The sequence below is a fragment of the Pseudophryne corroboree genome, chromosome 7 (assembly GCF_028390025.1).
Source record: "Pseudophryne corroboree isolate aPseCor3 chromosome 7, aPseCor3.hap2, whole genome shotgun sequence".
NCBI classification, from domain to species: Eukaryota; Metazoa; Chordata; class Amphibia; order Anura; family Myobatrachidae; genus Pseudophryne; species Pseudophryne corroboree.
The window spans coordinates 82007231-82032835 of NC_086450.1; the positions used below are offsets into that span (position 1 = coordinate 82007231).

Consider the following 25605-nt stretch of genomic DNA (forward strand, 5'->3'; position numbering starts at 1 on the left):
ATATAGACGGACGTAAACGAACGTGATAAAGCCACGGTATATTCCATTGACGCTAGGAATATGTGAGCGTCCAAGCCCCGAAGACAAATCAACAAATAAAACCAGTAGTGTATACAGACGCAAACGAACGTGTTACAGGTACAGTGTGGTCTATTGATGTTAGGCAGATGTTAGCATCCAAATCCCGTACCCATTACGGCATAATCAAAACCAATGGGCTTATGCATCTGTCATTCAGCGTCGTATTTTGTTTAGTTTTTTTCACAGGTACCCCTATTGGATTCTACTGGACAAGGGGACGTGATTGGGCGGCGTGGGATGTAGGTAAGTATGTATGAGTGTGTAAGTGTGTTTAAATAAATTTTTACTTTCACGGTGTGTGTGTATTAATTTTATTTGGGTATTTCTTTTGTTGTAGAACTACAGGTACCAGCAGGCACGTTATTTCCCCGCATGCTGGTACTTGTGGTTCTCCAAGTACCAGCAAGTGGGGGAAGCTAGCTGGGACTTGTAGTTCCACAACAAAAGACAATATTCTTTTTTTTTATACTTTGAAAGGCTATCAGCCCCCCATCCACCGCCCAGGGATGGGGGGGGGACAGCCTCGGGCTTCACCCCTGGCCCTTGGGCGCTTGGAGGGGGGGGACTCCTTGATTTAAGGGGTCCCCACTCCCCCAGGGAACCCTGGCCAGGGGTGACTAGTTGGGGGGTAATGCTACGGCCGCAGGGACCACTATAAAACTGTCCCCCGGCTGTGGCATTATCTCTCTGGCTAGTGGAGCCCGGTGCTGGTTTTAAAAAATATGGGGGACCCCTACTTCTTTTGTCCCCTGTATTTTTGGAGCCAGGACTGGACCAAGAGCCCGGTGCTGGTTGTCTAAATATGGGGAAACCCGATGCATTTTTACCCCTGTATTTTAACAACCAGGACCGACTCAAAGAGCCTGAGGCTTGTTATGCTTAGGAAGGGGGACCCCACGCAATTTTTTTTAAAGATTTTACATAGAAAAAAAATTTACAAAGAAAAAAAAATGAATAAAGTGAATGTCAGGGGAAAAAATATATATAGATTGGCACTTTGGGAATTGAACCCGGGACTCTCAGCGTGGGAGGCAGGAGCCTTCATCGCTTGCCAACATCGCTGCATGAAAGATACACAAGTTCATGGGTAAAAGTAATGCAAGCAGCGATTCCTTCCCATTGGCGTTTGTTTATGCCATTAGTGGACTCGGACGCTCATAAAGCAAAACACTGTATTTTCCACCACCTCCCCCTACCCCCATCACCCTTCCCCCCTGGCAGCCTACACAGTTCATACAGTAGACAGGGAAGTCAGGTTACAATAAATGTGCAACACAATACTACAGTATACTGTATATGAAAATCACATAGAGAACTGCAGTCGCGTTGATACTGTAGATGTGTAAATGGTACAGTAGCAGTGATCCCTTCTCATAAAGTACAACACAGATTCTCTATCGCCGATGATCTACAGTACTGTGTTGCTCAAACAGTTAATTGCGTCAGGATACACTCATTTATATTTACTGGTATGTCTATGGATGCTCATTACCGCTGTGTATTTTAGATAGCGGAATCAGTCGCTCCTGCAGATGTACCTTGACTTATGTGAAACCTGTGTGCACCCTTCCATTGAATGTATTAGAATGGTTTACAAAGAAAAAAAAATTTAATAAAGTGAATGTAAGGGAAAAAAAATATAGATTGGCACTTTGGGAATCGAACCCGGGACTCTCAGCATGGGAGACGGGAGCCTTCATCGCTTGCCCACATCGCTGCATGGAAGATACACAAGTACATGTGTAAAAGTAATGCAAGCAGCGATTCCTTCCCATTGGTGTTCGTTTATGCCGTTAGGGGACTAGGACGCGCATATTGCAAAACACAGTATTTAGTGCACTGTACATACTTTAAAGTCAATGAGCTACATTATTCCTTTTACACATTAGTTGCATCTGCATACACAAGTATTTTAACACGTTCGTTTGCATCTGTATAAACTATTTTTTTAACTCTCTCCGTCTGACCACTGGTCACCATCTGTGTGTACACTATGCAGTACAGGACTGTATATTAACATTACAGTCGTCACTGACGATTTGCCAGAGCTTGTACTGTAGAACAATCCACCGCTATTCGATCTAAAGTACTGGATTAGTGGAGCATTAGCCACCCATTGGTAGAGATGTGTATTGCATGCTGAGTAAGTAATCGTGCCTCAATGCGCCTGTCCATGATTAAACTCAGCAACCTAAGCTATCGCCTAGGCGTGACTAATCCTCCGTTTAGGTGCAGAAACAGCCAAGATAACGGAGGACCCATCTGTATGACTTGCAATCTTGGAACAAACACTGTGGGGGTAAGACACCCCTAGCACCCCTAGGGGTGCGGCAGCAGCACAGAGTTTTTCAGCAGACAGCATAACTTTGGAATGCCTGGAGCAATTTACACCAAACTTGCTACACATATGACTTGTACTCTGGGAACAAACACTGTGGGGGTAACACACCACTAGCACCCCTAGGGGTGGGCCAGCAGCACAGACTATATCAGGACATGCATGATATGTCTGTGATGACAGGGCTTCATGTGATAGGGGCAGTGACATGATGTGAGGAGGGGAATGGAGGCAGCAGGAAGCCACAGACTGAGAGTTGTGTAGTGGGAAGAGCAGGGTCCCTTGCAGGACCAAAAAGGGATCCGGCCACTACACAAAGTGCGTCAGGGAAGCAAGATATGCCTATATACTAGATCTCCAACCAACATAAATTCACAAACAACTATCATTCTAATTTACTATCCTCATCTCGTAGCAAAGCACGGGTATTCGGCTATCTACAATGTTATTTATACTGTGTGTTTAATATTTCAATTTCTTTTTGTAAACAAACATTCTTAACATCCCGGACAACGTCGGGTACTCTAGCTAGTTATTTGCTAAAATTATCTTTTATGGATGGGCCACAACTCACTCACAGGCTAGTGTACTTGCCCCCAAGACTAGGGGAAACACCTTGCTGTTGTAGCAGGTGCTCTGTGCATTTGAGTCCTTTGTATGCATTACATGCTGATCATGGCCTCTACCATCTGTTGTGGAGTGGTGTATGTCCTAAACTTTGGATTGTGTTGCCTGTTTGAACTCTGCAGCCCTTTTGACCATGCCACAGTGTATGAACCTATGCTGCATGCTTTTGACCCGGACCAATCACTTACTCCCATTGCCTGGCACTCCTGCCTTTCTGCTCACTGTGAACTCCACCCAACTCCATGTGTACTCATGTGAGGAAGATGCACACTAGACGTTGGCCAGGTGAAGCAGTTAGCTTCCCGATGAACAGGATCCCGACGGTCAATATGCCGATGCCAGGATCCCGAGGGAGGACAGGATCCCGGCGTCAATATACCGACGCCAAACGGTATTCTGGCGTCAAAATACAGACAGCCCTCATCCCGACCATCTGCCGCGGGGGAAGGGGGGCAGGGGGTTCAGGTTAGGTTTAGGCAGCAGAAGGGGGCTTAGACTTAAGGTGCAGGCACGTGAACATTAGGGTAAGGGACCGGGGAGGGCGGGTTAGGTTTAGGCACATAGAGGGGGAGGTTAGGGTTAGGTGCCTAGTGGGGACAGTTAGGTTTAGGCAGTGGGGAAGGGAGGGTTAGGGTTGGGCACCTAGCGGGGAAAGTTAGGGTTAGGCACCACCAGGGAGGGTTAGGTGCCCACAAGGAAGGGTTAGGGTTATGGAAGGGAGAAGATGAGGGCTGCCGGGATTATGATGAACATAATCCACTGTCGGTATACTTATGTCACAATCCTGACTAAAATCATATCATTTGGTGACTTACCTCTGCCATCAGTCCTGTAACCTGCATGTTTTCTGCTGGCTGGGACAAACAGCTCACCAGTATCATGAGTTCTCTGTGTGCTGAGCTCACTCTCTGCTAACGATTGCATCTGTATTGATTAACCTTCGTGTGAATTCAGAACTCAGCAAGTCTCTGCATGGTGTGCCTGCATAGCAATCATTGAGGATTCTCATGCTGTTCTATACTTCCATGCCAGCATCCACAAGTCCAGTGGTTACCAAATATACCTCCCTGTGTTCTCAGGACCTGCAGCCATTATTGCCTGTCTATGCACACCCCACGCCGGAGTTCCCTCCAAAACCAGCTATGGACTTCGCCATGACAGTTCCTGGTCAGCTGACCTTCCAGGGTCCAATCCGGATTCACTTCCGCATCATGTGAGCCGCTCATCCACTCAGCTATAAGCACTGGGTACAAGTTACAGGTCTCAAGCACTAGCAAGCTGTCAGTGCTTTGGTGTCTCTCAGCCTGGAGTGAGCTCCAGAATCTCCTGCTGGTAATAGACTCAGTGCAAGTTACCATCCTGGCATCCCCAGACTCACTGGAAGTCCACCAGTGATCCAGAGGGACTACCCAATATCCATGGCGGCATTAGAGACTCTGCTGGTTCTTTCCAGCTTCCAGTTCCCCGCTGCGCAAGGTAGCGCACCATAGTATCTGGAAAACCTACCACTGCTGTCTACAACATCGCAGTATCCATTGTGCAGAACCACTGCATTACAGCTACTGGGAAACCAGCAGTGCCGACACTGCACTGCACAGCATACGGAATCCCAATTGCGCTACCTCACCTGCCCAGCATCTGGAAACCTGTGTTGCCGACGTCCTCTGCTTCGTGTACAAGTATTGCTGACATCGTCAGCTTCGTCAACAAGCATTGCCGACGTCCTCGGCTTTGTTTACAAGTATTGCTGACGTCCTCAGCTTCTGCTACAAGCACTGCTGGCGTCCTCGGCTTCGGTTACAAGTATTGCTGACGTCCTCAGCTTCTGCTACAAGCATTGCCGACATCCTCGGCTTCGTGTACAAGTATTGCTGACATTCTCAGCTTCGTTAACAAGCATTGCCGACGTCTTCGGCTTCGTTTACAAGTATTGCTGACGTCCTCAGCTTCTGCTACAAGCACTGCTGACGTCCTCGGCTTCGGCGGTTACAAGTATTGCATACGTCCTTAGCTTCTGCTACAAGCACTGCCGACATCCTCGGCTTCATGAAAAAGTATTGCTGAGATCCTCAGCTTCGTCAACAAGCATTGCCGACGTCTTCGGCTTCGTTTACAAGTATTGCTGACGTCCTCTGCTTTTCCTACAAACATTGACGACGTCCTCGGCTTCGGTTACAAGTATTGCTGACGTCCTCAGCTTCTGCTACAAGCATTGCCGACGTCCTCGGCTTTGTGTGCAAGTATTGCTGACATCCTCAGCTTCGTCTACAAGTACTGCCGACATTCTCAGCTTCGTCTACAGTTATTGCTGATGCCCTCAGCTTCTTCTACAGTTACTGCTGATGCTCTCAGCTTTGTCTACAGTCATTGCTGTTGTCCTCAGCCTCGTCAACAGCCATCACACTGGTTCCAGCCAGTGATCTGTGAATTACCTGCTTTGCTGATTCTCCCAGCATTCCATCAACCCACCAGTCCTCACGTGACTCTCCATTAGGTGACAACCCAACTACCCATTGCACTGGTGGCCTCCACCACCAGTGTTCCAGTACCCATAACTGGTCACCTTTTCCTCATAGCATATTCTGCCTGACTGCTATGTCTGGATGAGCAGATCATTCATCAAGCCGGCCCAATTCTGTCCACAGCGCTCAAGACCAAACCCAGTGTCCTGTACTAGTTCGGGTTCACAAATAACCTCAGCCGTGACAACTGACAGCTGGCATCCCGTCCATTGGTATATCATACTGAACCCTTGGCCAGCTGCGCATGTCAAAGCAAATGACTTGAGTTATGCGCATTCTATGGAACTTACCCTTAACATATACAGACCTCAAGTTCTGCTGGCTAGTACTCTATATGGCTGTATTATAATCTGTTTCTAGATGATCAGCCTCTCAAAGTGAAAACAGACTATTAGCACTCGAGATATAAAGAGGAGCCTTAGCAAAATTGATGCATTATCTCAGGCACATACTATAGATTCCATCCCAGTCCAGGATTGGCATCTTGAGGAACACAACCTAACTTTATATCGGCAGAACGGGTTGAACGAGTTTGTGTATTTTGAAATTGCCTCTACAAGAAGTGGTGGAGTACACTTTGTTTTTGTTGTTGAAAGGAGGCCTTAGGGGGTTATTCAGAGTTGTTAGCAAACCGAAAAAAGTGTGGCAGATGTAACATGTGCAGAGAGAGTTAGATTTGGGTGGGTTATATTGTTTCTGTACATGGTAAATACTGGTTGCTTTATATTTGCTATTTAGAGTTCAGTTTGAACACACCTCACCCAAATCTAAATTTCTCTGCACGTTACATATGCCCCAACTGCAGTGCAACATGGTTTTGCCCAATTGCTAATGTTTGCTAACAACTCTGAGTAACCCTCTAAATGTATTTTTGGGTGGTGGTTTAGGAAAAAGGGTTTGGTGGTTTTAAACTGCATACGTGATGTCATCAACTCACGATGGTGACATTATCAACTGAGCAGCTTAGAGATCACCAGAACATGGATTTATGGTACTGTACTCACAATGATTTTTCTGGTGGAGTGTTAGTCGGTGACCATAGGACTCCATTCCATGGTATGTGGTTTTGGCACATAAACCTTGACCCAGCAGGGATGATTTGCCCAATATTCCTTCCCCAATACAATCGTACAACACTAAAGGCTTTTGCCATTTCCTTCCAACAACACTATTTTGTTATTCCTTGGGGCTGATGGTCGTCATGGAGTTTCTTTTGGTAACAGGGGGCGAGGTGCATACACAATTAGCCAAATGGTCATCTTTTCAATAAATAATACCCCATACCACCTCAGGTTGACAGGTCCACTTTAAGAGCTTGCAAATGTCATGAAAACAAATGAAGAAATCAGGACTCTCATCTGACTATACTCCTCTATGACTTTCAGAAACACAGAAAGGGTTACTAATATATATGCTGTAGACGACACACATCAATGCTCCTTTTATTATATCCATCCTGGGTCACTAGAGGAAGGCTCATTTATTCACAAAGAATCCACTGATCCGTCAACATTGTACTGACATTTCTAAGTAAATCTTTTTCAGATATTCTGTGACATTAACCTGCTTCAATCCCAGTCACCCAGACTGCTACAGCCTCAGAGAGAGGAAAGGAAACAAACACGCAAAAAACAAACATAATGAAAGGGGACATCAAACATGTAAGAGTACAAAGAAACGCAGAGAAACAACTATAAAAAGACAAACACAAAAAGTAGAAACTTTCACTACAAATTCTTCTTAGAATGTGTTTTCATCGTTAACCCAGTGGAGCTGTGAGTCTAAATTATCTCACACACATATAAAGGACAAACAACATGTATGTTTTAGACCTGGAGAAAGGCCGTGCAAACATGGAGAGCACATACTGTACAAACTCCACACAGATGTGGGGGTATATTTACTAATATTCGTGTTTTAGCCGGTTTTAAGGGTGTTTGAACTCGAATGGTATCGGGTGCATTTTACTGCAACTTTTTGAATCCTGATACGGTCAGTTACTAAGCTGCCGAGTTTTGCACATGCGTTTTTTCCGATGTCGATGTGATTCGTAATGTCAGGCAGTGTTTTACGGGAGTGATGAGTAAAACACTGCCTGACAAAACACAAGGAATCCCGGCCGGATCTGTGAGATCCGTGCAGGGCTTCATTGTGCACCTTTTTAAAAAAAATTAAAGTGTTAAAAATCAAGAAAAAAATTGCGTGGGGTCCCCCCTCCTAAGCACAACCAGCCTCGGGCTCTTTGAGCCGGTCCTGGTTGCAAAAATATGGGGATAAAATTGACAGGGGTTCCCCTATATTTTAACAACCAGCACCGGTCCCTGCGCCTGGTTCTGGTGCCAAAAATACGGGGGACAAAAAGCGTAGGGGTCCCCCGTATTTTTGGAACCAGCAACGGGCTCCACTAGTCAGAGAGATAATGTCACAGCTGGGGGACACTTTTATATAGGTCCCTGCGGCCCTGGCATCAAATCACTAACTAGTCACCCCTGGCCGGGGTACCCTGGAGGAGTGGGAACCCCTTAAATCAAGGGGTCCCTCCCTCCAGCCACCCAAGGGCCAGGGGTGAAGCCCGAGGCTGTGCCCCCCTTCCAAGGGCGGCGGATGGGGGCTGATAGCCTTGTGTAAAAAATGAGAATATTGTTTTTAGTAGCAGTACTACAAGTCCCAGCAAGCCTCCCCCGCAAGCTGGTACTTGGAGAACCACAAGTACCAGCATGCGGTGGAAAACCGGGCCCGCTGGTACCTGTAGTACTACTACTAAAAAAATACCCAACAAAAAACAGGACACACACACCATGACAGTATAAGTTTATTACATACATGCACACCTCCAAACATACATACTTACCTATGTTCACACGAGGCTCGGTCCTCTTCTCCATGTAGAATCCTCGGGGTACCTGTGAAAAAAATTATACTCACATAATCCAGTGTTGCTTGTCTTCTTTGTATAATCCACGTACTTGGCAAAACAAAAAACCGGAAACCCGACCACGCACTGAAAGGGGCCCCATGTTTACACATGGGACCCCTTTCCCCGACTGCCAGGACCCCCCCTGACTCCTGTCAAAGAGGGTCCCTTCAGCCAATCAGGGAGCACCACGTCGTGGCACTCTCCTGATTGGCTGTGTGCTCCTGTAGTGTCTGTGAGGCTGCACACGGCAGAGATACAATGTAGCGCCTATGCGCTCCATTGTATCCAATGGTGGGAACTTTGCGGTCAGCGGTGAGGTTACTTTCGGTCAACCGCTGACCGCAAAGTTCCCACCATTGGATACAATGGAGCGCATAGGCGCTACATTGTATCTCTGCCGTGTGCAGCCTCACAGACACTACAGGAGCACACAGCCAATCATGAGAGTGCCACGACGTGGCGCTCCCTGATTGGCTGAAGGGACCCTCTTTGACAGGAGTCAGGGGGGGTCCTGGCAGTCGGGGAAAGGGGTCCCATGTGTAAACATGAGGCCTTTTTCAGTGCGTGGTCGGGTTTCCGGTTTTTTGTTTTGCCAAGTACGTGGATTATACAAAGAAGACAAGCAACACTGGATTATGTGAGTATAATTTTTTTCACAGGTACCCCGAGGATTCTACATGGAGAAGAGGACCGAGCCTCGTGTGAACATAGGTAAGTATGTATGTTTGGAGGTGTGCATGTATGTAATAAACTTATACTGTCATGGTGTGTGTGTCCTGTTTTTTGTTGGGTATTTTTTTAGTAGTAGTACTACAGGTACCAGCGGGCCCAGTTTTCCACTGCATGCTGGTACTTGTGGTTCTCCAAGTACCAGCTTGCGGGGGAGGCTTGCTGGGACTTGTAGTACTGCTACTAAAAACAATATTCTCATTTTTTACACAAGGCTAATCAGCCCCCCATCCGCCGCCCTTGGATGGGGGGGACAGCCTCGGGCTTCACCCCTGGCCCTTGGGTGGCTGGAGGGGGGGGACACCCCTTGATTTAAGGGGTTCCCACTCCTCCAGGGTACCCCGGCCAGGGGTGACTAGTTAGTGATTTAATTCCAGGGCCGCAGGGACCTATATAAAAGTGTCCCCCGGTTGTGGCATTATCTCTCTGACTAGTGGAGCCCGGTGCTGGTTCCAAAAATACGGGGGACCCCTACGCTTTTTGTCCCCCGTATTTTTGGCACCAGGACCAGGCGCAGAGCCCGGTGCTGGTTGTTAAAATATGGGGTAACCCCTGTCAATTTTATCCCCATATTTTTGCAACCAGGACCGGCTCAAAGAGCCCGAGGCTGGTTGTGCTTAGGAGTGGGGACCCCACGCAATTTTTTTTTCTGTTTTTACACTAAACACACCCTTTCCCATAGATAACCATGCACAGATCTCACTGATCCGTGCATGGTTATCCAAACTCGACTGGAAAAAGCAGGTCTATTTTTTTGCTGCTTTTTTTAACGATTCGCAAAAAAATAGACCCGCACTTGAGCACTCAGAGACTAACACCCAAATACGAATGAATAGTGAATACCCGTATTGTATGAAATAACAGCCGCGTTTGACCGATGGTCTATTCATTCGTATTTCAGAACTTTGCCGTTAAATCCATTACAAATAGACCAGGCACTGCCGAGATTTGTGCTTAGTGAATTCCCGGATTGGGACTTTGAAAAAAACCCACAAATCGGACAAACTCGATTTTTTAGTAAATATTGGCCGTGGTTGGAATAGTTCAATGGGGGTCATTAAGAGTTGATCGCTCGCTAACTATTTTTTGCTTCGCTGCAATCAGATGGTCGCCGCCTATGGGGAGTGTATTTTCGCTTTGCAAGTGTGCGAACGCTTGTGCAGCCGAGCGGTACAAAAACAGTTTGTGCAGTTTCTGAGTAGGTCTAAACTTACTCAGCCGCTGCGATCACTTCAGCCTGTCCGGTCCCGGAATTGACGTCAGACACCCGCCCTGCAAACGCTTGGGCACGCCTGTGTTTTTCGAACCACTCCCTGAAAACGGTCAGTTGACACTTATAAACGCCTTCTTCCTGCCAATCTTCTTGCGATCGGATGTGCGAATGGATTCTTCGTTAAATCCATTGCTCAGCACTGATCCACTTTGTACCCGTACGATGCGCCTGCGCATTGCGGTGCATACGCATGCACAGTTTTGCCGATTTTTGGCATGATCGCAGCGCTGCAAAAATTAGCTAGCGTGCGATCAGGTCAGAATGACCCCCAATAGCCACTAATTATGCACTACATACTACAACAGGGATCTTAACCTATGGATTATGGGTCAGTTGGTCCACATGAGTTTTTTTTATAAAGATTAAAAAACTTATATACAAACATATTGTTACCCAAAAAGTTATTCTAGCCAATAGATAATAAATACATTGCTAAAGGGTGTGGTATAGCACATAGACAGTTAAGATAGACAGTCATTAGGAAGACACCATACGGTCGACAGTCAAAAGTCAGACAGGGTCAAAAGTCAGACACAAAATAAAATTATTTTTGTAAAAAAAAATTGTGTTTTTAAAAACATTTTTAACCCAAATTTGGTGAAACTCGTATGCTCGCCACGCTTCGAGCTCGGTGTCTCGCTGCCCTCTGCTTCGCTCGCCACAACTTTACTAAAAGGTAATAGTTTGTGACATGGATAGTAAATGAGCCAAAAGTTGTAAAAAATACCAAAAATTTGTAAAAAAATTTTTTGGGGTGGGGGGGTCTGACTTTTGACCCTGTCTGACTTTTGACTGTTGACCATATGATGTCTACCTAATGACTGTCTATCTTTTAACTGTCTATACACTGGAACCCATTGCTAAATAGTAAGCCAAGATCCACTTTAAAGGATCTATTTCATATGTACAAGAGGGGGGTCCAGTTGCCCAGAGGTCCTCCCAGACAGTGGATCGAATAATGATCACAATAGCAGTAGTATATAACATGATGTTACTAAAGGTGCGATCACAGCATACAGTAATGAGAGACAGAACATAGATGCTGCGTATGGCCAGTGGCAGCAGCTTATCCTCTGTTGTGTGTGTGTGTGTGTGTGGATCTGAGCGCTCAATCAGTGCTCCAGAACATAGAGACCAGAGAGCAGCTGCCAGCAAGAAGAGATAGGCATCTTACAAAGAGGTGGGAGAATGTGCTGAGAGAGCGTACATAAATAACATATATATTTACAAAATGCTTATACATATATTATATTGACATATTATATTACATTTCTACGTCTATTGATAAGTAGAAAAAAGTAAATATTATCCATGTTTGTGCTAAAACTTAAAGAAATCCTGTTTTACCCTCAAAAAAAGTTCCTCTTTGCAAAATAGGATCTTTCTATAAAGCAACATAGAGACAGCCTCATTAAAACAAAACAAAAAAAGCATAAAGGGGATCTCTATGTGTTACCTAGAAACAATATGCCAATAAACCACTTCCATTGAGTACTTTTTTGGCCGTGAGCTTATTAAATGTTGCCATCCAGACTGTCAATGTTCTATTTTTGGAGCGTCATCTCTTCAGTAATAATTTGCAGGTTATTAAAAAAAATACTGGAACAGATGCATGTTAATACACTTTGGAAACATTTACTTGGAATCCATAAATAGCTGCAAATCCTATTTACTCAGCAGCTTTGAAGACTGTACACAATTTAAAAAAAACATAAGAAACTGCTACCTTCCCCTCTGGCACTGTTATATTAGCTGCTGGTGAGGACTCAGTAGTGGATGTGGATGGAAACATATGGAAGCTGGCATCCCTCGGCGACCGAACTATTTCATTCTGCCGGTAAAGTCGGTGGTGACGCAGCTTTGACACCCAAGCATCAAAAGTATCCTGAGATTTCACCTACAGACAGGAAAGCTAGCGTTCAGTAACTTCATTATCCTCGAAGACTAATTTCACATAGGGTTATTTTACAGGTAAGTTGGTGCTCAGGCAACTACGCCCTCCACTGTCTCATAACTAGTATACAGCATGCAATATAAAAGGTACATTATGAGAAATGCAACACAATGGCATGACAATGGCATATTCAGCCAAAGCATCACTAACACCAGCTACCACTATATGGCAATGGCAATGCGTTCTTGCAGCATGGCGCACAGAATATACAAGTATCATGTACAGTAACAACTATGGGGATTATTCAGAGTCCGTAGCTGATTCTGCTAAAATAGCAAAAACTGCTACTGATAAAATCACATGCTGGAGGGGGCCCAGCCCAGGGCAAGGTCGCCCAGCGATGCAATTGCAATTCAATTGCCAGGCTGCGTATACAGGCGCACCGCCACCATGTTTCCCGTCACAGGAAATGCAGGCAACGACATTGGGCCGCCCCAAAAACGGGCATAACACACCTGTATTTCCTGCTCCACTCTCCCCCAACTTCCCGCCACCACTCCTTAACGCCCGCCACCTGTCAATCATAATAGAATAGCATCCTTCCAGGGATGCAATCACATTGTGATCGCCCACGCACACGCAACGCGAACACTGCGATTCTTGCAGCATTGCGTCCACCTCTGAATAGCCCCCTATGTCCAGTGACCATTAATATATTGGCTGTAAATAAACAAATAGCACGTTGAGCAGAAAACATTCTTGCATGGATCATACACACCTTAAGATGATATATGTTCTCCTCAGTATCCAAGTCTATCCTGCGCGCCTTCTTCTTGATGGACATGACGGACAAACCAACATCAATACTCCCATGGACTTTACCTTTCTGAGTCTGCAACAGAGTCATAGAACCTAAGATTGGCTCAATCTATTGATAGTGACAGTTGTTTATGTGTAACTGATTGAGGATTGAGGAACGTGGATATACACATGAGGTCATTTACTAAATAACAAACTGTTATGCAAAAACAAAAATACATTTTCCACTTCTAACATAGGGCCTGATTCTGAGTTAGAAATAAAGCAAGAAAGAGCAGGTACCTGTGCACCAGGACAAGTCATGCTGCGATGCAAGGGGAGCAAATGCATTTATATTGTTTCTGTGCAGGGTAAATACTGGCTGTTTTTGCACGTAGCCCACAAATGCTGGCAGCTTCAGTTTTACACTGCAATGTAGAATTGAGTTTGAACACCCACCCACTCAAATCTAACTCTCTCTGCACATGTTGCATCTGCCCCACCAGCAGCAGAACATGGATTTGCCAAGACTTGCTCTTTCTTGCTTTAATCCCAGCTCAAAAAATTGCATATAGCACCCACAAGTTTTAGTCAAGCATTGTCGTCACCACATAATTATATATATATATATATACACACACACACACACACACACACACACACACACACACACACACACACAGAAAACCCAGCACTCACATATTTTATATATATATATATATATATATATATATCTTTTAAAATGTGCCAGTGAGTTATGAATTCACCTGTGCACCTGCTAGGTGATTGGAAAACATGAACTGTTGGGGTCCTAGTTTGCGAACCACTGCTCTGGTCCCTAATGGTGCATACACAAGGTGCGATTTCGGCTTATGGCTGATATCAGCTAGAAACTACCCGGAGGCATGAGCCTCCGACCTAGACAACATCGGCCCTGCCTGCACAGTCTATTTTTTCTTATGATGCCGATCCCGGGGGAGAGCGCATCGTCATCGCAAGAGTGTACACATGGGGGGTCATTTCGAGTTGTTCGCTCGCAAGCTGCTTTTAGCAGCTTTGCACACGCTAAGCCGCCGCCTACTGGGAGTGAATCTTAGCTTATCAAAATTGCGAACGAAAGATTAGCAGAATTGCGAATAGACACTTCTTAGCAGTTTCTGAGTAGCTCCAGACTTACTCGGCATCTGCGATCAGTTCAGTCAGTTTCGTTCCTGGTTTGACGTCACAAACACACCCAGCGTTCGCCCAGACACTCCTCCGTTTCTCCAGCCACTACCGCGTTTTTCCCAGAAACGGTAGCGTTTTTTCACACACACCCATAAAACGGCCAGTTTCCGCCCAGAAACACCCACTTCCTGTCAATCACATTACGATCACCAGAACGAAGAAAAAACCTCGTAATGCCGTGAGTAAAATTCCTAACTGCATAGCAAATTTACTTGGCGCAGTCGCACTGCGGACATTGCGCATGCGCATTAGCGACTAATCGCTCCGTTGCGAGAAAAAAATAACGAGCGAACAACTCGGAATGACCCCCATGGTGCTATTTGCACTAACTTTTCTTACGATTTTGACTATATAGTCAAAATCGTAAGGACAAATCACACCGTGTGTACGCACCGTTAGACTGACACAACGAGAGAGGTAGTACACAGTTAAATGTGAGGTCAGCAGAACATCATGCTCAAATTTTTCCTTTCAGCCCCTATATCTTATGACGTTGCCAGAACTCTGTTGGAATAATGATTTTAAATGTGTTATTATAAACTTCACAATTGTCATCATCACCCACTGGCACAACTAATAAATGTTGTGTGGACCTATTGCACATAGAGACCCTTCAAGTAAAGCAATATTTGGTGACATGTACACAAACTGGATCCATCTGCAATGTGGACTAATGGTAGCACATTTGGCCTAATTCAGAGCAGCACACAAGTGCCCTCTGCGGAGTGATTCCAAAATGGCTCGCTACCATAGCACAGTTGGCTTCCATGGTCTAAAATAGATACAGTGATGCCAAGAGGGTGGGGCGAGTGGGTGCTCTGTACCCGGGCATGGGCCTGTTGGAGCGTCCTGGCGGGGGCCTGGGGTTGCACTGCCCTCCCTCTCCCTCACTTCAGAAAGCCGCACTTCTGGAAGGGCAGGGGAGAGATGCAGCAGCAGTCAGTCCTCTGTCTCTGTGCATAGGGAAATGATCGCACCAGCCGCTCACCGGTTTAGACACCGGCACCCCTCCCCACCCCACCGTGCGGAATGAGTGCCCACTTTGCAGCTGCATATAAAATATTAATTATAATATACTCTAAAAAGGGGGTCTGGCCACACCTAGCTCACAGTGACCACGCCCACTCCCTGTACTGGGGCCCGGGAAAGCTGCCGTCACCTCTGTCTAGATATTACTATTAAATTTCAGTCTGATGCTTATGGTACCTGTGTCATGTGGGCCAAGTTTTCAGAAATATCTTCCTGTGTATTTTTAGCATTTCTTTGTGACACATTTCAGTCTATCGTCCAGGTTCTTTCTAAATACATTTTCAATACAATGACCTGCACCCATGTTTCCATCCCAATTTCATACCGTGGAAATGTTCAGTAACTATTCCAGGGTTTAGTCAATGGAAGACTTAGAGAAAACCTTTGGGAATACTTACATCAATAGGTGATTTGGAATACTTCAATATACCATTTTCTAAGACGAAAAATCTCTGTAATAAAAAAATAAAACTTCCTTGTTAATAGGTTAAAGAAAACACAAATTGTAAAAACAAACTTTCATCAGAACTATACACAGGGACCATCACTAGCGTTTTAGAGAGCTATTGCAAATGACAGGTCTCTGCCATTTAAGGGGTCTATTTACTAAACCTAGTTGGCTGGACACAAAGTGGACAGAGATAAATAGTATCAGCCAATCAGCTCCTAACTGCATTGTCACATGCTGAGTTTGAAAATGACAGGAGCTGATTGGATGGTACTTTATCTCCGTCCACTTTATCTCTATCCATGCCTTAGTAAATAGACCCTTAAATGAACTGTAGCACTCTGACTGGTACCAGTATATGGAAGATGCCGTACTCTGACCAATTAGAGTATTCCCATTCATTTCAATGGCAGTGTCCGCTAGTAGTTACTAGTCATTATTGCCAGGCTCCCTATGGTAGCAGTGGTGCGATGACTTAAATCTTTTTTTTACAACTTCGAGGATACCTACATGGAACGAAAAGGACCTTTCCTAATTAATTTTTAAGTAATATATTGGTAAATGAGGGGTTTCGGAATGTTTTTTTTTTTCTTAAGAGGATTTTTGAATTAATTGACCATGTTTTGTTTGCAGGTGCAGTACAAGTGCCTGCAGGCCTGTGACCAATGTCAATTAGGAAGAATATAAAACTACTGTTAACCATAATTTATTAACCCCATACCAACCATCCAAGGGTTTGAAAAATATCCCTAGTGTTATCAGCACATAGACTAACTCCTCTAGGATTGCAGCTCTGTGCTGATTGGCCCAGGTCTGGTTGGCACTATGGCTGGGGGACCCAATGAGAAGTGTCCCAATTCCAGCTTCCAGGATCACATTATGCTGGAAAGTGCATTTATAGGCACATTTAATATAAAATGTAAACCGCATTGGCATATCTATAATAGGTGCAAGATGTGCGGTACACGCGGACCCTTGGGTCCAAGGGTCCTACACTGCACACCCTGCACCCATATAAGTATACTTACCACTCTGGAGTCCTGCAGCAGTTGGCACTGCAGACAGAAATCACTGGGAAAACGGCGTGTCGGCCATTTTTCTGGTGATTTGTTCATGTGCAATAGAGATCTTCCTAGGAACAAAGTGTGATACCATATTCCTGGAAACCTGCGCATGCACCTTTGATAAAGCTGACAGGAGCAGTGAAATGCGTCAGGAGACCTGAACCAGAGGGCTACACTTGGAAGGCTTAGCTTAGACTTTAAAGGGACAGCGTGCTCAAAACTCTGTTTCCAGCATATTAATCCGGTTGGGACTTCCTACTTATTGCGTTGGACACCCAGCAGCCCTGGACCATCACTAAAAAGGATTATACCCATCCAACACATTACCAGTAACAGTTTCTAAAGCTGGACTAAAGCCCTTAGTGGTATAAGAGCATGTCCATCCAAGCTTGCTTAACCTAGCCTCCAAGTACAAACTCCATATACTGCCCTATATTGAATCAGTTGGATACTTTAAGGCCATCAGCATGATCTTTTAATATTTAGTGTATGTTTTGTTTTAAGTTGATTTGTATTAAATTGTGACTAATATGTTTTCATTATATGTCTTTCTAATTATACTATGAAGTTTTAGCTCTGTGTATCTTTTTTTCACTTTATAATTTCTGGGGAAGAAACTTCTCCCCACTATCCTGCTCTATTGAAGCAGCTATTTGGTAGCCCCTTTACTTTATATACTTGTTATATAATCTTTTTGCATGCACAGTAGTAGAGTCTACTGCATTGCCAGAAAGGAGGGGGTCTGCATAGAGTCTGCACATGGGCAGACTCTCCTTTCTTAACACGGCCCTGGTAATAAAAGACAGTCCTAATCTCATTTAATGCTCAGAATTTATTTCACTGATAAACGGGGCTCCCACTAGCAGTATTTTAGGAACAAAAGGGAATAGCAAAAATAAATGAATGATCATGCTTGCCAACTGGAATGTGAGAGCGGGTTCAGAATTTTGGGGGGCTCTCTCTGACTCCCTAAATAGTAGCCCCGTCTGCCATATGCCACCCACTTCGCATCTCAGGTATCTGATGAAGCAATACTCTTTGATCGTGTCATTGTGGTCCATCCTCTCGTTGTAAAATGCAGCAAATTACAGCTCTGAACAGCAGCGGAGGAGCTATGACGATATGATCCTTGAGGCTAGGGTTAGGCTGCGCAGGGATGGGGTGGGTGTGGGGATGCGGGAGGGGATGGTTAGTATTAGACTGTAGGAGGGGGAGGTTAGGGGTAGGCTGTGGGAGAGGTGGGTTAGGGGTAGGGTAAGAATACTTACCACGATCCATCAGGATTCTGAACGTCGGGATCCCACTGTTGGTATGCTACCTGTTGGGATCCGACTGCCAGGATTTCATACCCAACCCATTCTAAATACACACGGCAGGCAAAGATGCAGAGCAGGAGATTGAGGACTGCTACAACGTTGCGGTGCATGATCTGGATACTCTCACATTCTGTCTGTCACAGTCCAGCATAGGCGGATCCAGGGGGGGGTAGGGGGGGGGGAGCACTCGGGCCCGTGCTCCCCCTGTCGTTTCTGACTTCTTCTTTTTTTTCAAAAGGAGAACAGCAGCAGCACTACCTCTATTTCCGTCAGTCAGATTTGATAAAAGAGCCGGCAGGCACCAAGACCCGCAGCGGCTCTAACAGCAAGTCCGTGTGGTAACTAATGGGGAGCTCACACCGCAACCTACCTTCCCCACTGCCAGCCGGCCAGAGTTCAGCCCAGGCGCGGGGTTCAAATGCCAGCATCGAGCAAGACTGTTACTTATGACGGGGCAGAAGGCTTCATTAGCCCTCACTGCACTGCACAGTATCCCAGCGCTTCCTCCTTCACTTCCTTTACCACCATGATAGGTGCAGTCAAACTCAGCCTCAGCTTTGAGAAGGCGGCCCGTGTGATTGTGACAGGGCTGTCCTGCAGATGTCTTATGCTGCTAGTTGGAGATCCAGCTGGCAGCTTCTGCTAATCAAAGATGGGCAGTCCGTGTCCTGCAGTCTGAGTCTCACTGCAGTGCCCAAAACAAGGTATGCTGCACCTGCCACCACCAACTAAAAACTATAATAATTATGTTGTGCTGGGGTGCCTTCCAGGCTCCCATAACTAATGGAACAGGTGACCAACATTTCAAGGCCCAATCAGCCTTTTTTTGTTTTTACATTTCTGTACTTTTCAAATGACCATCAGTAACTTTTTTTTGTACCTGAACCCTTTAAACTTAACTGGCATGGTCAGATCACATGCGACCATGCCGTCCCTCTGTGTCCCCCAGTTTTTGGCGAGGAGATCCATTCTGCAGATGTGCATAATATAATATTCAAATATTTTAAAAATAGTTTTTAAACTATATTAAATAATAATAATAATAAAAAATGTTATAAATGGTTTTGAAGGGAAAAATCATCAGTTAAGTGGTTAAAAAAAACTTGGTTTGAGGGAAAATAAGGCATTACAGGGTTAATTTGCTTTGATATTGGTAGAGTGCTTTGCTTGGCCCTGCTGTGTACCCCATGCTGGTGCCTGTGTTCTGCACTGCTGGGTGTCATGGGGTAACACACTGTGTAACATGCTGGTCATTTGAGAGTTTCAGTTCACTTATTCAAGGATATTTGTATGAGACAAAAATACAATAAAAAAACACAATCAATTAAGTTTAAAAATAAGCAACCAAATCCCTGACCATTATGAATCAATTCCGACACAGCTTATGGGTAAATTGACCGATGCGTGTAGGGATATTCGGACAAAGCTTACTTTATGCCAGCCCTTCAGCGGCCATTTTCTTTTCTTCAGCATAAATCCTTCATGTTTTTCAGGTTTCTGGACACTGGTCTGTCCAATCTTCAATCCCTCTATGATTTCCCAGTTGTCTACTTCCTGTATAAACAAAACAGGAAGTAGTTGGTACAGTGCGGTGGTTATCAGATATAAGAGGCTGCTCACATGTGCGGAAAAGACTTGAGTTATCAGCATGATCTTAAATGTTCAACAAATAATTCACCCAAGCAGTCTCCAGCATGGAATGGCATTTTAAGTAGGAGGCTAATTTAGCAGGCAATCACCGATGGGAGTGAGCACCCAAGATGAATATCAAGGGTGTCGTCTGATACAGAAATGGGCTCACAGTTCTAGCAGTATAATCTAACCTAAATGTGGGCTGTCTTATAAGAGTATTAGCAGACATATTTTTTCAGTCAACGATTGGAGATGCTACTGAGCTAAAATCTCCAACTAAAATAATCTGAGCATCTCCCAAGGAGTACCATTTACTGACTAATAACAAAAAAAGAATTTTTCATATCTATTAGGCCCAAAAACATCACATAAAGTATATCAGTTAGCATCCAGGGTAGTATCCCAATTAATATAGCGGCCCAATTAATCAATGTCTGTACGATGAAATTCAAAGGATGTGAACGTATTAAAATTGCCACTCCCTTGGCCTTAGACAAATAGGAGGATGAGGCCAAAACCTGATGGTTTAGCATCTTCAACTTGGCATGTGTGTTGGCCAACACAACAAATGGATTGGAAAGAAACCAATACCAAATTCCCCATTGGGCACTCACGGTCTATGATAGTAATGACATTTAAATAGTCAGATATGTTTACCATTCCCCTGCTAAGCAACTAGCTTGTAATGGTAATCTATCCCCACCCTTTTATGTTGAACAAAGTACTAGACAGGGATGTCTCCTCTCACCATTGTTATTTGCTCTGGCGCTGGAGCCTCTGGCTCTATCTTTAAGAGGCAATAGTTCCTCTGCGGGGATACAGATCGGGCCGTGGGAGACTAAACTAGCTCTCTTTGTTGACAATATGCTTCTGTTTATTAGCGACCCGGCCCGGTCTGTAGCTGCCGTGAAAGGCTAATTTTACTCCGGTTCTGACTAAAATTAGCAGTCTCTTGGACGGATGGAAACTTCTTCCTGTGTCTTTAATGTGTCGAGTAGCGATCTTGAAAAAGTATTAGCTTTCCCAAACTGTCCTATATTATTCATATGCTACCTATCTGTTTATCTAAGAAGACCAACATTTTTGCCTGTTGATGTTTACTAAATTTCTTTGAAACGGGGGAAAAAAATCTAGAGTATCTCTGGCTAAACTCCATCTCCCACGAACCCGAGGTGGCAGTTTTACCACTGCTGTTTTTATACGCTATGTGTTAGATTGGATGCACTCATGCATCAGGTATGTCAATTTGGATTTAGAGCTGACCGTCTTCTCCCCTTATTCCCCTGCTGCTTTATGACACACTCCCCTATCTAAACTTACCCCAGGGTTGATGTCGAATGTGCTCTTCAGGGACACATACTTAGCTTGGTTGGCTATGCATCGCAAGCTATACCGTAATCCTCAGAGCTCTCATTTTACATATTTCTGGGGTGAACCCTTATTTGCTCCAGGTCTTGACAATACCACCTACCAAATTTGGAAATCCGATGTGATTGTTTCCATCAGAGACGTTTTTGACCTGGGGGGGCTGACTGCTCTCCTTTTGCGATCTCAAAGAAAAGTTTAACTTCCCAAACGCCAACTTTTTTATTTATTTGCAAGCCCAAAGCTTCATTTCTACCATGCCTAGCCTGCTCACTGAAGTCGGAGCCCTGGATAGATTCCATTCTCTCATACTTGCACATATTTTACTTCCCTATAGGACTAGATACCTTACCTCTTTGCTCACCCAGGACACCCCAAAATCTTTCTGGAAAACTACGGTGCAAGGTTGGAAATATGTGTTTCCTTGGAGGATCACTCCCCCTTCTTTAAATACTATGATACCACCTTACGCTTATTGTCTTCTGCGTCTCCACTAAAATAGTACATATAGTATACATTTCCCAGGCTCAATGTAAGCATATGGGGTCTGAGGAATCAGGTCAATGCCCTAAATGCCATTACACTGATGCTACAATATTTCATATCCTGTGGAAATGAGGAAAAATCAAAAAGTTTTGCGGCAAAGTTCTGATTTATATTAATACCTTATATTCCCTCCAACTGTCATTAGACCCGTTGGCGATGTTGTGTGCTAACTTTGACAACTGGGACCTTGGTGTTCACAAGAAAGCCATTTTACCACTGCTGACGTCTATAGTCACAGTTGCCAAAAAAGTTCTTATGCAAAATTGGATTGTGAAAACTCCCCCATTCCTGGGCACAGTGAAGACACTCCTATTGCAATTATTGTATTTTGACAGACAATCCACTTTGTCCGATATTGAATAAGGGGTCCAAAAATTTTATAGGACGTGGGATCTATTTATTGCCTCCTTAGATTCATCTTCACAAGACAAAGTTCTCAAATTGTTTGAAACTACAACATGGTACATGTACCGACAATTAGACGTTACTATGTAACTGAGTTATTGTCTTTATATACTAGGCTTGCATTATTTTTCAGGTGGAGATCTTCTATTCTACTTTACACACTGTAAGGGTATATGGCTGTTGACTCGGAGATAACCTGAGTAATGATCTGGCAGATTCTCCACTCCACTGCTATGTGTATTATCCTACCCCCCTTCCCTATCTTTTCCCTTCCCCCACTGCTAATCTTTGTGTTATGTTATTCTGTTTCTGTGCATGTAATCCCTGTTTATGGGTCCATTTGTACCTTTGGAATTATACTCCTCGGCTCTGGAGATGACAATTTTTCTGTATTATTTTTTCCCTTTTGCTTCTGGGCACTATTCTTTGGGGGATGCAGCCCATGTTTGGGTTTGTATTCACCCTATTCCTTTTTTTTGTGATTGTACTGCATCTTATTTTTGAAAATAATAAAAATTGTTTTAAAAAAAATAGTCAGATATGTTATACAGTGCATCTGGAAAGTATTCACAGCGATTCACTTTTTCCACATTTTGTTATGTTACAGCCTATTTAAAATAATGCAAGCCTAGTCCACTAGTTCCTGCCACTGAAAAACATCCCCACAGCATGATGCTGCCACCACCATACTTCACTGTAGGGATGGTATTGGCCTGGTGATGAGCTGTGCCTGGTTTCCTCCAAACATGACACCTGGCATTCACACCAAAGAGTTCAATCTTTGTCTCATTAGACAAGAGAATTTTGTTTCTCATGGTCTGAGAGTCCTTCAGGTGCATTTTGGCAAACTTCAGGCTGGCTGCTATGTGCTTTTTACTAAGGAGTGGCTTCCGCCTGGCCACTCTACCTTACAGGCCTGATTGGTGGATTGATGCAGAGATGGTTGTCCTTCTGGAAGGTTCTCATCTCCCCACAGTGGAATGCTGTAGCTCTGACAGAGTGACCATCGGGTTCTTGGTCACCTCACTGACTAGGGCCCTTCTATCCGATCGCTCAGTTTAGACGGTTGGCCAGCTCTAGGAAGATTCCTGGTGGTTCCGAACTTCCATTTATGGATGATGGAGGCCACTGTGCTCATTGGGACCTTCAAAGCAGCAGATATTTTTCTGTACCCTTCCACAGATTTGTGCCTTGAGACAATCTGTCTGTAGATCTCCGACAGTCTGGGAGGTCTACAGACAATTCATTTGACTTCATACTTGGTTTGTGCTCAGACATGCACTGGCAAGTGTGGGACCTTATAAAGACAGGTGGGTGTCTTTCCTAATCATGTCCAATCAGCTGAATTTACCACAGGTGGACTCCAATTAAGCTGTAGGAACATCTCAAAGATGATTAGTAGAAACAGGATGCACCTGAGCTCAATTTTGAGCTTCATGGCAAAGGCTGTGAATACATATGTACATGTGATTTCTTAGTTTTTTTATTTTTAATAAATTAGCAAAAATCTCAAACAAACTTTTTTCACGTTGTCATTATGGGGTATCGTGTGTTGAAATTTTGAGCGAAAAAATGAATTCATTCCATTTTGGAATAAGACTGTAACATAACAAAATGTAGAAACAGTGAAGCGCTGTGAATACTTTTCGGATGCACTGTAGACTTTCTGAGTGCGCAGTTAAAATGGATATAGCAGCTTTACAATGACCTAAAGTAAAAACACCAATTTTCCAGCTAATATTGATGGTACAGGTAATGGTGGACCTTGCAGGAAGAAAGTTGCTTCGGGCTCATCCATGTCATCTGCGGTGGTGCCGTGCTCTCTAGCCCGGGACCTTTCTTGCTTTATTAAAAAGCTAAGCCCACCGCAGCTTCTTTAGATCGTGAGAGACCCTTTATATGGACTAAAAATTCCACATCTGCACTGTGTCACCCCATTATATGCACGTGTATGTATGGGTTAGGAGCTGATTGGCTGGAGCATCAGTTATATTCGTAACGAGTGAGAAGAACATCACTTGTTAAATCTGACTTAAGTATCACAGGACAGGTGAACATGTACCACCTTGGTATTACTAACACCATTTCAAGATGACAAAAGCAGAAGAGAAGAACTTAAGAGACCTATTCAATTCATTGTGCATGATACTTTCACTTGCGTGATATAAATTGTTTCATGTCTTTGCTCTTCACACTCTAGGGAAGAGTTATCCAGCCTTGGAGAGAGATAAAGTGGAATAGTTGCCCTAAGCAGCTTCTAACTATCATTTAAAAACTGTGCCAGATAAGTAACAGAAGCTGATTGGTTGGTCCTTTATCTCTCTCCACTTTATCTCTTTCCAAGGCAAGATACATCTCTCTTTTTGGGTGGGGAAAAGATTCAGGGACAGTGGGATTCCAGCACAAATGGATCTGAATATTACCCCTTTCACACTGCATTGCCAGGTCGCACGCATTCTGTACACGAGTCCTTCCTGGGTGTGACCTGGTCAGGGCCGGCAACAGAAATCCTGGGGCCCGGTACAGTGATATCTCTGGGGCCCACTCAGGTTATATTTATATAAAGTCCAGATGCTGATGAGTAACTTCCAGCTCCAAATTCCTACTATATTTCACAGTCTGTCATCAGCATCTGGATTTGATCCTAATTGTGATCCATCACCTGTGTGCTGACAATCACTGTTATTGTATCATTTGCTATTTGAATGCATTATATCCTTTATGCCTGAGCTCTGTGTCAGATATACACAACGCTTATCTGTCACATATTTCCTTACTAACACTAGGAGGTGAGTGCAGGTACCACTCCCCCAGTAATCACATCTCCCACATTGACTGAAGCTCTAAATTGTGGCCCAGAAACTCTAAATTACTACCACAAAGTTCTACATTACCACCCAGGTGGCATCACAGAATAGGTTTAGAAGCCAGCTGAAATAACTTGTACCTAGGAGGGCGCCTACTGGTTCTCTAATTATTACACTGAATTTCTTCCGGATAGAACATGGGTGTTTGGCTGGATGCCAATATATCTTCTTGATTAAAAGTGACACTTGTCTACATTCGTTATTTTATTTTGCCCTTTATTCTGTGACAGTTTTAAGTGTTTGGTTTTCTATATCATATAGTTTTTGAGATATATTATAATCGGATCTTCAAACATGCCAAATTGAAAAATTGGGCCAATTAAGGCCACGACCCTCGATCCACCGAGATTTTTTTTTTTTCAACAACAGCTGGTTCAGAGTTTGTTTAAGATGTTTAGAATTTCCTTGTAACAATGGACCAAACTATTGTGTTAATCTAATTCCATTTGTTAGCGTCACATGCTTATTACCAGAGTACAACACGGTTAGAAATATTCTCTTTCTTTCAAGATATTACCTCAGGGTGG

The 25605-nt window shown here is 44.2% G+C and overlaps 1 protein-coding gene across 4 annotated transcripts in view; it reads right to left on the reverse strand.

Annotated features, from left to right (window-relative positions):
• Window positions 1–25605, reverse strand: part of OSBPL6 (oxysterol binding protein like 6) — a 520623-nt gene that overhangs the window by 154260 nt on the left and 340758 nt on the right. For all 4 annotated transcript variants that reach the window (XM_063933384.1, XM_063933381.1, XM_063933383.1 and 1 more), the window contains 4 exons: window positions 19695–19817; window positions 15834–15887; window positions 13160–13273; window positions 12214–12384 (listed from right to left, as the gene is read on the reverse strand). In XM_063933384.1, the coding sequence (XP_063789454.1) occupies window positions 12214–12384; window positions 13160–13273; window positions 15834–15887; window positions 19695–19736 (381 nt within the window). In that variant the 5' untranslated portion in view covers window positions 19737–19817. The remainder of the gene's footprint in view (window positions 1–12213; window positions 12385–13159; window positions 13274–15833; window positions 15888–19694; window positions 19818–25605) is intronic.